The sequence below is a fragment of the Nycticebus coucang genome, chromosome 12, assembly GCF_027406575.1.
Source record: "Nycticebus coucang isolate mNycCou1 chromosome 12, mNycCou1.pri, whole genome shotgun sequence".
NCBI classification, from domain to species: domain Eukaryota; kingdom Metazoa; phylum Chordata; class Mammalia; order Primates; family Lorisidae; genus Nycticebus; species Nycticebus coucang.
Window position 1 is genome coordinate 17961129 of NC_069791.1, and position 15617 is coordinate 17976745.

The 15617-nt window shown below is 37.7% G+C and overlaps 1 protein-coding gene across 4 annotated transcripts in view; it reads left to right on the plus strand.

The window, feature by feature from the left end:
• The window catches only part of SENP1 (SUMO specific peptidase 1), a 77349-nt gene that overhangs the window by 4180 nt on the left and 57552 nt on the right, over positions 1–15617 (plus strand). For 2 of the 4 annotated variants that reach the window (XM_053557539.1, XM_053557537.1), the window contains exons 2-5: positions 1509–1556; positions 3787–3917; positions 5427–5511; positions 11717–11876. In XM_053557539.1, coding sequence (XP_053413514.1) covers positions 1553–1556; positions 3787–3917; positions 5427–5511; positions 11717–11876 — 380 coding nt within the window. In that variant the 5' untranslated portion in view covers positions 1509–1552. The remainder of the gene's footprint in view (positions 1–1508; positions 1557–3786; positions 3918–5426; positions 5512–11716; positions 11877–15617) is intronic. The other 2 variants (XM_053557540.1, XM_053557538.1) reach the window with 1 other exon arrangement.

Genomic DNA, 15617 nt, shown 5'->3' on the forward strand with positions numbered 1-15617 from the left:
GTTGCTGTGAGCTATGACGCCATGGCACTCTAGTCAGGGTGCCAGAGTGAGACTCTGTCTCAAAAAATAAATACATACATAAATAAATAGGTATTCCTCTTAAAAAAAAAAAAAAAAGGCTAGGATGACAATTATGAAACCACCTGAAAGAGTGAAATTTGGAAAAAGCACTGCTAATTTATTGGTTGATACTGATTTTTATTTTCTCTTAATCTGGAATTTGGAGAATTCTGTTCTATTAAAGAAGAGAGAAGGGAAGCCCAGAGAATTTCCAGATTTTGTTAAATCGAACATTTTGAAATGTATGTGAAGTCTAAATCTAAGGTTTAAATTCTTTAGACCAGGTAATCAGATAATTATTCTGCTTAATCCATAGCTGTGCCGAGAAAAACTCAAGCATTCTTCCTTTGTGTGCACCTGGTTTTTGTGACCATAAATAAAGCCCATTATCATCCAGTCTTCTGAATATATTTAAACCCTAGTTATTGTTATGTAGTTGATGAAGTGCTCAATCTTTTTAAAAATGTGATAAAATTGTAAATATACATGGTTATTGCCATCCCTAGTCTCCTCTTGGAAATCTGTCAAGAGCGTATATGTCAAGGGTATGTTTATTAGCCTTGTTCCAAGTAGTGAGGCTTTTGACTTTTTTTCTGGGAAAAGTGGATACATCAGAGGAGAAAGTAATTTTTATATAGGCAAAGGGATTTTGATTTGTAGTAGTTTGATTAAAGATGGGTATGGGGAGTACTTTGTACAACTGTGAAGTAGTCCTTAATTGTCCTCAGAATATTAGTAGCTTTATATGTCACGAAGTAAGACATATGGAAGAGAAGTCTTAATAGGACCTAGGTCTGTCATTTGTTTATAAAATAATTTAGCATGAGGAGATAGAGCAGTGGATTGGGAAGAATTTCTAGATTATAATTTTTGTATGGCCACTAACTTTATGATTTTGTGGGAATTATTCAGTCTTCTAAGGGTTGGCTGTCCCAACTTGGTTCTTGCTTTAATATTCTGTGATTCTGGAGGTAGTCTCTAATTGTTATAGTACAGATTGCAAAAAGGTTTGGAAGTACCTCAGGCTAGTTTTAGTTTTTATTCTATCATCAAATCAATTCCTTATCACCTTAGGTTTTTCTTCACTAAGAACACAAACACTTGCACTCTGGGAGGCCGAGGTGGGTGGATTGCCTGAGCTCACAGGTTTGAGACTAGCCTGAGACAGAGTGAGATCTCATCTCTAAAAATTGCCAGGTGTTGTGGTGGGCACCTGTAGTCCCAGCTACTTGGGAGGCTGAGGCAAGAGAATTGCTTGAGCCCAAGAGTTTGAGGTTGCTGTGAGCTGTGATGTCATGGCACTCTACCAAGGGCGACAAAGTGAGACTCTGTCTCAAACAAAAAAACACCACAAATGTCACCTCTGAGTGGCTGCCTATTCTATACTAAATCTATATGAAGTGGATTTTTCAATATGTAATGTTTCTGTTTTGTGTTTTCTTTTATAGGACTTTGTATTTTTACTAAAGTCAGTGATGTGAAAAGATTTGACATGGGTAAGACTAGTTTAATCCTTTTAGCTACTCTGGTTCGTGAAAAGAATGGCTATTCCTAGCATTTTTAGTAGTTGTATCTTTGTGCTTGATAATAATTTTAAGAGAGATCTTAATCCTAATTATGTAGTACCATATGCCAAACATAATTTTCTTTTCATTAGAACATTGTTTATAGAGTCATTTAGGAATATTTTCTCATTCATTGTACTAAAAAAACCAAATAAATGCTAGCAAACATTTACTATATATTGCCCCCTGTTCTGAGTATCTGAAGTGGATTAATCCATTTAATCCTTACAGCCACCTTATAAGGGTGCCTAATGGTACCTACAAAGTAGGTACTACCCTTATCCCGATTATATCAACACAGAAGTTCTGAGATCAGAAATTAAGGAACTTGCCTAGGATCATGTACTATAACTGACAGAGCCAGGATTTAAACCTAGGTACTCTGGTTCCAGAGTCCTTGTTCCTTAATACTGTGTTATATTGCTGTCTATATGATAAACAACTTGATTGAGATAAATATTTCATTCTGCCGGGTGGCGCCTGTGGCTCAGTGAGCAGGGCGCCGGCCCCATATACCGAGGGTGGTGGGTTCAAACTCAGCCCCGGCCAAACTGCAACAACAACAAAAAAAATAGCTGGGCGTTGTGGTGGGTGCCTGTAGTCCCAGCTACTCGGAAGGCTGAGGCAGGAGAATCGCCTAAGCCCAGGAGTTGGAGGTTGCTGTGAGCTGTGTGTGCCACGGCACTCTACCGAGGGCAATAAAGTGAAACTCTGTCTCTACAAAAAAAAAAAAAATTTCATTCTGCTAGTGGAGATAATTAATTATAATTGTAACACTTTCACTAATTTATAGTACTTTATGTCTGTAAAGGGGATTAATATGAGATTAGGACTAGTAGCCAATTTAGGAATAATTTGAAAAATCTATGCAGTTAGATCTTACAGTATCCTATATGCTTCTTTTAAATTTATATTAGCTACCTTTGTACTTTCTGTGTTTTCCTTTTGCTTAGTCTGTCAACTCCCTCCCCCAGTTTTTTTTTCCATTTTCTCTGATTGCTAATGGCAGCATATATCAAGTTCCCTTATTTATTTCTATTACTCTTTAATAGTAACAAAAGTCTCAAAATGGGTTTTAGGGTAAGATTCTGCCACAGTATTACACTAATTCAGCTGATATCTATTAAGAGCCATACAAATAAGTTATACTTTATACAGAAAAAATTTTTCTGGTGGATTAATTTTTAAAGCAACTTTTTGAGTCAGAACAGGAAACAAACCAATGTTAACAGTGTTTTATCTGAATGGTGAAATTTCCCCCCAATTTTTTAGATTTTAATTTTTTTCTACAGATAAAACATTTGGGCTGGGCATGGTGGCACATGCCTATAATCCTAGCACCCTGAGAGACCAAGGTAGGAGGATTGCTTGAGCTCAGGAGTTCAAGACCAGCCTGGGCAAGAGTGAGAGCCCATCTCTACCAAAAATAGAAAAACTAACCAGGTGTCGTGGTGGACATCTGTAGTCCTAGCTACTCGAGAGGCTGAGGCAGGAGGATCACTTGAATCTAGGAGTTTTGAGGTTGCTGTGCGCTAGGCTGACAACATGGCACTCTAGCCTAAGGCTACAGAGTGAGACACTGTCTCAAAAATTTTTGAAAATTTTCTTTGGGGAAAATTTTATTTTTAATTTTTTTTTGAGATAGAGTCTCACTATGTTGTCCTCGATAGAGTGCTGGGGGGTCACAGGTCACAGCAACCTCAAACTCTTGGACTTAAGCAATTCTTGCCTCAGCCTCCCAAGTACCTGGGACTACAAGTGCCCACCACAGTGCTTGGCTATTTTTGTTGTTGTCGTTGATTGTTTAGCAGGCTCAGGCTGGGTTTGAGCCCACCAGCCCCAGTGGATGTGGCCAGAGCCCTAACCATTGAGCTACAGGTGTAGAGCTGAAAATTTTATTTTTTTTAAACTTTAAATTATTTTTATATATGTACAATTTTCAATCAATCAATTCCAGATGAGCCAATTTCTGTACATGGGCCTCTTTTGACAATGACTTTTTGAGACATCTTGCCAATGGTTAGCTAGCTATGAAGGAGAAGTTTTATTTGAGGATAGTCTTATTCTTTGTGAATCTTTTTATTAGGTGAAAAGACTGGTTCATAGGAAAAACGTTATTGAAGAATTTTGTGACTTGAACTAATCCAGACTCTTTCCCCAGATGATATTGCTGATAGGATGAGGATGGATGCTGGAGAAGTAACTTTAGTGAACCACAACTCCCTATTCAAAACTCACCTCCTGCCACAAGCAGGTTTTCCAGAGGACCAGCTTTCACTTTCTGACCAGCAGGTTAGGAATAATTTTCTTCCCTTAATTATTTTGGCTCATCATAAATTTTTATCTGATGTAGTTTAAATGCCACACTCAAAAATACAAGTACATATACATTTCTTGGAATCAACAATTATAGTCTTTAGAATTCTGCTTGATACATTAAAGTTAAGATAAAAAAAGGTAGGTCAGTTGTGGTGGCTCATGTCTGTAATCCCAACACTCGTTGGAGATTGAAGTGGGTGGATTGCTTGAACTCAGGAGTTTGACACCAGCCTGAACAAGAGTGAGATCCTGTCTCTTCTAAAAAATAGAAAAGAAACTAGCCAAGCATTGTGGTGGATGCCTTATAGTTCCAGTATTCAGGAGGCTGAGGCAAGAGGATCTCTTGAACCCAAGAGTTTGAAGTTGCTATGAGGCCACAGCACTCTTAACCAGAGGACAGAGTAAGACTGTGTCTCAAAAAAAGAAAAGACAAACCAGGCTATGTATGAGTTCCTTGAGAACAGTACCTTTTGGAAAACCCTTCATTGTTCCTCTGAATATTATAATTACCAATATACAGATCAGTGTTCTTGCCTACAGTGTTTTTTTTTTTTATTAATATTAAATCATAGCTGTGTGCATTAATACGATCATGGGGTACTATACACTGGTTTTATAGTTTGACACATTTTTTTTTTTTTTTTTTTTTTTTGTAGAGACAGAGTCTCACTTTATGGCCCTCGGTAGAGTGCCATGGCCTCACACAGCTCACAGCAACCTCCAACTCCTGGGCTTAAGCGATTCTCTTGCCTCAGCCTCCCGAGCAGCTGGGACTACAGGCGCCCGCCACAACGCCCGGCTATTTTTTGGTTGCAGTTTGGCCGGGGCTGGGCTTGAACCCACCACCCTCGGTATATGGGGCCGGCGCCTCACTGACTGAGCCACAGGCGCCGCCCGACACATTTTTTTTTTTTTTTTTTTTTTTTTTTTTTTGTAGAGACAGAGTCTCACTTTATGGCCCTCGGTAGAGTGCCGTGGCCTCACACAGCTCACAGCAACCTCCAACTCCTGGGCTTAAGTGATTCTCTTGCCTCAGCCTCCCAAGTAGCTGGGACTACAGGCGCCCACCACAATGCCCGGCTATTTTTTTGTTGCAGTTTGGCCGGGGCCGGGTTTGAACCCGCCACCCTCGGTATATGGGGCTGGCGCCCTACTGACTGAGCCACAGGTGCCACCCATAGTTTGACACATTTTCATCACCCTGTTTAACATAGCCTTCCTGGCATTTTCTTAGTTATTGTGTTAAGCTACAATGTTGATATGTTCATGTAATGCATGTCCAGCCTATGAAAATTAGGTCATCTTAAGGGGTCAGGGTAGGGAGGTAGTCAACTATGGAGGTTCTACTGTATTTATGCTATATATAATTCATTATGAGTTCTAAATATGCTATAATCTTGTTTAAATATATATTTTTCCTAGTATAAATTTTTATTCTGTTGTCAAAAATGTGATTTAAGAAAAATGTTTTGCTTTGTTTAGATTTTACCTTCTGGGCAAGGAATTTTGGACCGACCTTTTACATGTTCCACAAGAAGTGCAGCTTACAATCCAAATTATTTCTCAGGTATGGCACATTACTTGGAGTCAAGGCACTTACACCTTTCAGATTTCTTCTTTGCAAATAGTTTGTTTTTATCATCTCTAAAAGTAAAAACGTTGTTAAAAGCAAAATGGTATTTTCTCTATTTTTGTCATTTTTATCATTTTAAAAGCTTCTTATGTGTATGTATGTGGTTGCTATAATACTTTAATAATCTAGTCTCAACCGAATATTAGTTTTTTAGTGGAAAAGTATTTTTGGAATTATTCTACTTGTCTATTTGCCATTGTAAATAACAATATAGCTTTGTTTTTGTTTTTTACTTTTTGGGGGAATGTGTGTATGTGATATAAAGGGTATTTATTTGCATTAATTTAAACCACAGAGCAAATTTATTTCTATCCTGCTTGAAACCATGAAACCTGAAAATTTACTTCTGCTCAAGCTTGTCCCTCTCTCAGGGCTGGAAATGTTAATTACGTGTTTCTGTCTAATACCTGCCACAGCCATATGCTTGCGTATTCGAGGGCTTGCCTGTTCAGTTTGTGATCCATGACAGAAGTCAGCATTCACTAGTCTAGGCTGTTCCTGTCCCGTGGTCTGCCTGACTTATCATCTGCCACCTTCCTAAGGTTTGGACTTCTAACATCTTCTGTTTCTGCCTTGGGAGTCTCAGAGTTTTTGTTGGTAGACTTTTAGCAGTAGGACTTAAATTATAGTGGCCTTCCCAAGTCTTTTCACTCCTTATGCTTCATCTCCTCACATACCACAAATATGGGGATACTTGTAATACCTGCCATTGAACCTGTTTCAGTGGGATTTTTATAAGGCTAAATTGAGATGATAAATATGAAATGCAAATAATAATTATTCTAATTATTTGGCTTCCTCAGGATTATTTGTCAGCAAGATGAGATCTCCCCTAAAAAGATGTTAGTATGATGCTCTTTTAGATTTATATTATATTTAATTGTTATTTAGGTGTGTGGTACTTTATTTACTCAGGGCACTGGATTTCCTCTCTTGGTATGGGCAGCAGTCTTCACAAAGTATGTGCGTAATTTGTAGAGAAAAATCAGTTTTCTCAGAGAGTAATTCAACTATATTATCGAAAAGGCCTTTTTGATGAATGGAGAGCCTGAAATCTGGTTTGATAGCTTGTTATTAATCCTAGAGGAATTAATGAAATCAGATTTCCTATTACAACTCAGGCTAGGTTTGCTTATAATTTCATATGCCAGTTTGCCATTGAACAGTATCTTTGCTTTACGTTTAAAGTAATTGCTTAATAATAAACAATTATATAGAAGATTATACTCAAAGTCCCCTGATCATAATTCAGTTCTTATTTATTTATTTAAGACAGAGTCTCACTTTGTTACCTGTGGTAGAGTGCTGCGGCATCTCGCTCACAGCAACCTCAAATTCTTGGGCTCTAGTGATTCTCTTGCCTCAGCCTTCCAAGTAGCTGGGACTACAGGCACACTCCATAGTGCCTGGCTATTTTTAGAGATAAGGTCTTGCTCTGGCTTAGTTTAGGCTGGTCTCAAAACCGTGAGCTCAGGTAATCCACCCACCTCAACCTCCCAAGTGCTAGGATTACAGGCATGAGCCACTGCGTCCAGCATTCAAGTTCTTATTTAATCCAGGTCTCTGGCCTCTTCTGGTTATCTGTGTGTGCGTGGTACACATTGTATGATTTGACACACACAGTATTTTTTTTAATTGCGTACTTAAAATTTTTCATTGTTATGTATTAATATGTTCTTCATATTTATCATTTTCTCTTAATTTCTGATCTGCAAAGTTGACTTATACATCCATAATCCCTTATGTACAAATTCAAAACCCACAAAGCTTTAAAAACAAAGCAAAAAATTTATAAATCATTTGGTATTAAACCTAACTTGTATTCATTCCTTGGCAAAACCTACATGAACTGACATGAAGCTGTTTATATCTTGTCTTTATTTACCTATATAAATAGGAGAATTTACACATTTTGCTGCAAATATGTCAGTATGTTTGATTAAACAGAGTACTCTTCCAGATTATACTTGAAATTATTACATGGTATACCTGGATATCTTTCTAAAATTTCAAACATTTTAAATTCAGAATTGTAACTGGACCCAGGGGTTTATGATTTGCAATAGTGGGCATCTGCCTTCATTTGCTTCATTTTCCGTATGGTTTACGTGCACTTTCACCCTTAATATTTTTAGCTATTGTTAATAACATGACTTTAAAACGTTTGTATACATAGCTTTTTTTCTTTTAAATTTCAGAAGAACTTTGATATTCGCAAAGGGTATATCTGAGATCATCTCAAATCCTCATATACTATTTGACCACATTTCTGGGTTTCTACTAAATTACATGATTGTTGGGAGTTACATTTTTCCTTTGTCCTTATACCACAAATTGGTTCGCATATCAAAAATCTAATACATTGAAGTTTTATCATTCACTGGAACCTCATTTTCTATGAAAGAAAGAAACATTACTTCGTAACAGTTTACTGTATACATGACAATGATTAGAGAACAGCAACAGTGAATAATAAAGTCATACTGAAATGGGACTGCTGGGCTGTTTGTTAGACTCACTCTCAGTTTTCAAATTAATACCTCTGTCAAATTTCATCTAATTCCTGATCAGATAGGCTTCAGCACATCACACATATCCAAGATTGCTCTCTAATGGTCAGAATTTTATTTTTTCATTTTTTTGAACAACCACAATTTTAAAATCTCTGAATGCCGAGGGTCTCTTATAAAATTTTTAATTAAAAGCCGTTTTTTTACTGTGTACTTTTAAAAACTCTTGCTGCACCTACTTTAGTTCATTGCAAGTCCTGCAGAATGTTGTCTTTGCTATCTCCTTTGGATATAGTCTTTTCTAATAATCCCCACACTGATTTCTCCCGTCAGTCACTTTGAGCCTTACCTCTTGCTTGGACTACACATGATCCCCAGTTTACTTGTCTTAGTCTTCTGATCCTGGCTGTGCTGGTATTTTTGTCTTCTCTCTCAGCCTTATACTCCAGGGAATGGCATTGAGCAGAAAACCCCAAACTTTTAAGTCTATTAGAGTTCAGAGTTTCTTATTTATTGCTTTATTGGATTTACCTCTCTAGATCAAGTTAAAAAAAAAAAAACTCCTCAAAATTAGATGATTAAAAATACTGATTTTTGAAAAAGTTTTTAGAAAACAAAATGCAGTGCTGTTTCACTTTAACAATTTAGTGATGGTCGGGCTTTAAGCCCTCCCAATTTTTTTAACAACAGAATGAAAAGAAAATTAAAACATTTTTAAACCCTAAACAAAGAAAAATAGATTAAAATGAAAAGAAATGATTTTACTCATGCCTGGAGTCTTACCTTTGGAAAATATGTTAAAGAAGGTTGCTAAACTGGCATTTGGTAGGTAAGATGATTTAAAGCATCCTGCTGTCATATTAACTAAATAAATCCTAAAGTTAATAGGAGCAACTTGACAGTTATTTTCATAGTAAGTGGTTACCTGACATTCTTTTTAGTATAAAGTTCGTTATGTCCATAGAAGTTTTGTCTGTCCCTGCAGAAAATTTATAGGGAAAAGTAGAAAAATACCCATCATTCTATTGTTAGAACATAACCACAATTAAAGGTGGTGTATTTTCTTCTAGTTTTGTGTATATGTGCACATAATAAGTGATCTTATTTGAGGCATTTGCAATTCATTTCTTAGTGATGACAGACTATTGGGTTAAACCTTTACTATGAAAAGAGTATCTCTAGCCCCCTGTTTGTCTCTCTCTACCTTTGCATAATCTTGTTAGCAACAGAAGAATATTTAATGGTTTCACTGAGTGGAGATGGAACCTTCCCACTTTGTTCTGGTTAAACAGACTGTTTGATTTTGTGTTTTTCCTTTGTATTTTAAAGATACAGCCTCTGTCACATGCCATTGAGAAGGCTCACATTTCACACCTATCAAGATAATTTATATTTTTTGACCAACTTTCTCCTCAAATAGACATCTCTAGTTAGATCATTCCCTAACCAAATTTTACTAAATAGATGTGAGAGACAAAAGTTTCTGCTGTATTTTTTTGTATTTAGAGGTAATAATTTTCTAGTTCTTTTACTGAGACTCATTTCCAATAGCCTCATGTCTCTGTCCTTAAAGTAATGGTAGTAGATGTTAAGCATAATTACTGAGTAAAAAGGAAAAAAAATTATAATCCATTTTGAAAGTTAACTTATTTTAATTATTAGACTAAGTTCATTCACTGGTTTATAATTAGTACAAACACTATTCCTGATTACTGCTTTTTTCCTTTTTTTTTTTTTTTTTTGAGACATTCTCACCCTGGGTAGAGCACTGTGGCGTTGTCATAGTTCACAACAACCTCAAACTCAAGTGATCCTCCTTTATTTATTTATTTATTTATTTTTTGAGACAGTCTCACTTTGTCACCCTGGGTAGAGTGCCATCATGTCACAGCTCACAGCAATCTCAAACTCTTGGGCTCAAGTGATTCTCTTGCCTTAGCCTCCCAAGTAGCTGGGACTATATGTGCCTGCCACAACACCTGACTATTTTTAGAGATGAGGTCTCACTCTTGCTAAGTCTTCTCTCAGACTGGTGATCTCAGGCAATCCACCTGCCTTGGCCTCCCAAAGTGCTAAGATTACAGGTGTGAGCCATGGCACCTGGCCTCAAGTGTCCTCTTGCTTCAGCCTCCTGAGTAGCTGGGAGTACAGGCATGCACCACCATGCCCAGCTAGTTTTTCTGTTTTTATTTATTTATTTATTTTTAGAGACAGAGTCTCACTTTGTCGCCCTTGGTGGAGTGCTGTGGCATCACAGCTCACAGCAACCTCCAGCTTTTGGGTTTAGGTGATTCTCTTGCCTCAGCCTCCTGAGTAGCTGGGACTATAGGTGCCCGCCACAACTCCTGTCTATTTATTTTTGCAGTTTTGCCAGAGCCGGATTTGAACCTGCCACCCTCAGTATATGGGGCAGGCGCCCTACTCACTGAGCCACAGGTGCCGCCTGAGTTTTTCTGTTTTTAGTTAGAGACAGGGTCTTGCTCTTGCACAGGCCGGCCTCGAACTCCTGAGCTCAAGCAATCCATATGCTTCAGCTTCCCAGAGTGCTAGGATTACAGGTGTGAACTACTGTGTCTGGCCCTTTTTTCTTACCTTGTTTACCCTAAATCCTGATATCTTGATGGTATCTTAAGAAAACACAAAATTAAATTTTTGAAGGCTGTCTTTTTGGGTATAGTATCAAAAGGTAACATTAAATATTTTTAATAGAATAAATGGACAGTATTGTGAAAAGTTTTTGGTACTATGCATTTAAAGAAGATTTTCAAGATGATATCAACATTAGATTCAGGAGATAGAGAATTATTGTCACTTTTGTTTTTTCAGGAGCTCTTCAGAGTTCCATAGCCTAATGTCTGAAGTTATTTTGAAGGAGCTGTTTTACAATCCTGCTGATAGGGAGAGGAGGGCATAGAAATTATTCATAGCTGAAGCTTCAGGAGATTTTTCTCACCCAACTTGAAATTTACAAGGTAGAAAATTCAATTTATAATTCTCAATCTGATTATAGTAGCAAGCATTTGAGTTTTAATATGTCTGATAATCATGGCATTAAATGACTGGAGATTATCATACCAGAATTAGATGTATACGATGGGTTATTCCTGCCATAAGCTGGCTAGAATAAGCAGCAATTAGGTTATCTCTGTTTTTGGAGCTAGGCCCTGAGTCTTGAACATGGTAACTAAAAAGAAGTGACACCAGCTGCTTATTAAGCAATAAATGTTGTTCATTTGAATAACACTTCTCCTTGGCCCTCCACCTGCTTTCTTACTGGTCTGGCCTACCTTCTTTCAGGCCCAGGCCTGGGAGTGCTTGCAAGATATAGTTGGGGTAAAATGTTGACTTTTGGTGGACACCACGGAGTCACATTGATGCAGATAAGGCACATGGCTGTGGCAGGATTCAGCTCCTTCATCAATTTTCAGGTTAGTATGGCTGAATCAATTATAGTTTGTAGAAGTTCCCTTACTGCAGACTTTAATGGCAGTTGAGATGGGGATCTTTCTTCCATGAGAGACATGGTGATATGTCACATTACTTTGGAATACAATGTTGGTCACAGTTTCAGTCATAAGGACAAACAGCTATAGTTATTTGTTTAATTTATTCAAACTTTTTTTTTTTAGACAACCCTTCCTCAGACAGTTTTCTTGGCTCAGGCGACTTAAGAACCTTTGGCCAGAGTGCAAATGGCCAGTGGAGAAATTCCACTCCAGCATCAAGCTCAACTTTACAAAAATCAAGAAATAGCCGAAGTATTTACCTCGAAACCCGAAAGACCTCAAGGTTGGTATTTTGACTGCTTGTTTCTCAGTTGTAAAAGAAAGTGGTTATGAGTTAGTTACATTGCCATTTTATTTATTTATTTTTGAGATACAGTCTCACTCTGTCACCCTGGGTAGAGTGCCATGGTGTCACAGCTCAGAGGAACCTCACAACTTCTGGATTTGAGCAATTCTCTTCTCAGCCTTCTCAGTAGCTAGGACTATTGGTGCCCGCCACAACACTGGGCTAGTTTTTCTATTTTTAGTAGAGAGGGTCTCACTTTGCTCAGGCTGGTTTCGAACTCCTGAGCTCAAGAAATCCACCCACCTCAGCCTCCCAGAGTGCTAGGATTATAGTTGTGAGCCACCACACCCACTTTATGACTTAAATTTTGCTCTGGTGATGTATTTTAGGACTATGGAATCATTTTTCTGTTTAGATAAGGCTGAGTTTTCTGGTGTTGATGGCTTTTATTTTACCTTATTATTATCGGCACTTAGACTCTGGGAACATATATATATATATATATGTGTTCCCAGTGATAATCTTCCCAATTCTTAACTTTTAAAAAATTATACAAGAATTCATTAATATACTTACATTGTAAAAATCAGAACATTATCAATGAAGTGAAAGTCCCCTTGACTACTACCTATGTAATTTCAGTTCCTTCCCTTTGGTGTGTTTCCTTCTAAATCTTTCCCTATGATTGTTTCTCTCACTCTTTTCCACTAATACATAGCATGATATATATGCTGTGTATAAAATGAAATGTATGATATTTGTCTTCATTAAAGATTTTCTGTATGCATCATTTAGCAAGTTGCTTTTTTTACTCAATAATGCCATACTATTATTTTAAAAAATAACATTATTTTAGAAATAGTACATGTGTTTTATAAAAATTTAGAAAATGGAAAAATCAAAAATGAAAACATCAGCTGGCATGGGCGGTGCCTGTGGCTCAGTTGGTAAGGCGCCGGCCCCATATACCGAGGGTGGCGGGTTCAAACCCAGCCCCGGCTGAACAGCAACCAAAAAAAAAATAGCTGGGCGTTGTGGCGGGCACCTGTAGTCCCAGCTACTCGGGAGGCTGAGGCAAGAGAATTGCTTGAGCCCAGGAGTTGGAGGTTGCTGTGAGCTGTGTGATGCCATGGCTCTCTACCGAGGGCCATAAAGTGAGACTCTGTCTCTACAAAAAAAAAAAAAAAAAAAATCAGCTGGCATGGTGGCTCTCACCTGTAATCCTAGCACTCTGCGAAGCAGGTGGATTGCTTGAGCTCAGGAGTTTGAGACCAACCTGAGCAAGAGTGAGACCCCATTTCTACTAAACCTAGAAAAATTAGCAAGGCATTGTGGTGGGTGCCTGTAGTCCTAGCTACTCTGGAGGCTGAGGCAGGAAAATAATTGCTTGAGCCCAGGAGTTTGAGGTTGCCATGAGCTAGGCTGCTGCCATGACACTCTATCCTGGGCAACAGAGTGAGACTCTGTCTCAGGAAAACCAACAAAACAAAAAATATCACATTCCTACCAGCTTGAGATCAACTCTGTAATGTCTTAGTACATATCCTTTCAGATAGTTTTCTTGCCTTTACACACACATTTTCTTTCCAAAATGAGTTCATACTTTACATACTCTTTTTTTTTTTTTTTTTTGAGACAGTTTCACTATGTCACCCTTAGTAGAGTGCCATGGCGTCACAGCTCAAAGCAACCTCAAACTCCTGGGCTCAAGCGATTCTCTTGCCTCAGCCTCCCAAGTAGCTGGGACTATAGGCACCCGCCACAACGCCCAGCTATTTTTTTGTTGTAGTTGTCATAGTTGTTTTGCAGTCCTGGGGCTGGATTCGAACCCACCAGCGCCAGTGTATGTTGCCAGCACCCTAGCCGCTGAGCTATAGGCGCCAAGCTTATAATCTTTGCTTTTTTTTATCAATCACTTCTTCTTTTCCAATTCAGTACATTTTATCTCTTATAGTAAATCATATTTAAATTTTCTCAGTTAACCCAAAAGTATCTTTTATAGCTGGTCTGTCCAAACCAGTATCCACTCCAGAATTACATCTGGAAGTTAGATAATCTATAACAGCTTGCCTTTATTACTTTTTATGTTATTATTTTATTTTATTTTATTTTTTTACTTTATGTTAGAGACAAGGTCTCATTGGATCTCCTTGGCTGCAGTGCAGTGGCATGATCATAGCTCACTGTAGTCTTGAACTCCTAGGCTGATGTAGTCCTACTTAGCCTCCCGATTAACCAGACTACAGGTGCGCCACCACACCTGACTAACTTTTTATTCCCCCTAATCTTTTTTTTTAATGACATGACTTTTCTGCATAAAGTTTCACCTTTGGAGTTGACAGGTTACTTCCTCATGGTATCATTATGTTGTAAAAAAATTGTATGTATTGAATAAAAGAACAAAAGATGATGCTGTGTTATATCACATTAGAGAAGAATTATCTTGTTCTAGTTCTCTCTGGTTCTCTTGGTTCTTTTGTTTTTAGCGCTAGATAGATGTCTAGATGGAGGAGATGACAATCTAGTTGTCAATTGTACAGATAGGTTTTTCCCCTATGACTAGAATGTAATCCAAATGATGTTACTTTGGCATTATATGAATGACTAATTTTACATTAGCCTTTCACTTAACATTTTTTTTTTTTTTTTTTTGTAGAGACAGAGTCTCACTTTATGAGACTTATGGCCCTAGGTAGAGTGAAATGGCATCACACAGCTCACAGCAACCTCCAACTCCTGGGCTTAAGCGAAGCTGGGACTACAGGCGCCCGCCACAATGCCCGGCTATTTTTTTGTTGCAGTTTGGCCAGGGCCGGGTTTGAACCCGCCACCCTCGGTATATGGGGCTGGCACCCTACCGACTGAGCCACAAGTGCCGCCCTCACTTAACAATTATTAATATCAATTGATAATATTTACCTAAAAATACTTTTATTAGTGCTAAATGAAATAAAAATTTTTAATTTTTTACTGTTTTTTTCCTACACTTAATCATCAGTACTCAATTACCCTTTTTATTAGCTGGGGCCATTTGGTTACCCTGAAATGCATTTCCTATAGGAAAGGCAGGATAAATGGTTAGATTTTTCTTTTTTGTAACCAGTTCTTAAAAATAGCTACTTCATATGATTGAAATGCTTTTTTTTTTCTGTTCTCTTGTACATGTCATTATGGATTCAGTGTGTTTTAGTCTATTACATTCATGTTTTGAATGCTCACATTCTCAAAACTTTGACCAGTGGGAACTTCTCTAAGCTTGCTTCTCTGTTTTTTTGACCCAGCCTCATTAATTTTTGGTAACACTCTTATTTTCTGGCATTACAAGGTATCTTTGCACTACTTTTTAAAAAGAAGGATTTTGTATGTTAAAAACATGCACACACACACTCTGGTATGTGCAAGTACAAAGGACACTGTGGAGAATCCACTGTATCTTTACCAAACATTATACTGCCCTTACTGTCTTTTCCTAATTACTCCGATCATCCCAGTGAAATAAGCCTGTGCCTGGAATTCTGAGTCCTTGCTCCTTTCCCCACTGTAACACACATAGAAACCATTAGAATTTGATGAGTTGAAGGAGAAAGTACATATGTTTTTGATATTTTTTTAGATCTGGTCTGATTTTACTTGGATCCAGACCACATGTAATGATATAAAGAGTTGATCTCCATTGGATTTAGTATACCCAGCTGGGTACTTTCACTGAGTCCTCAACAAAAAAAAAAAAAAGGAAAT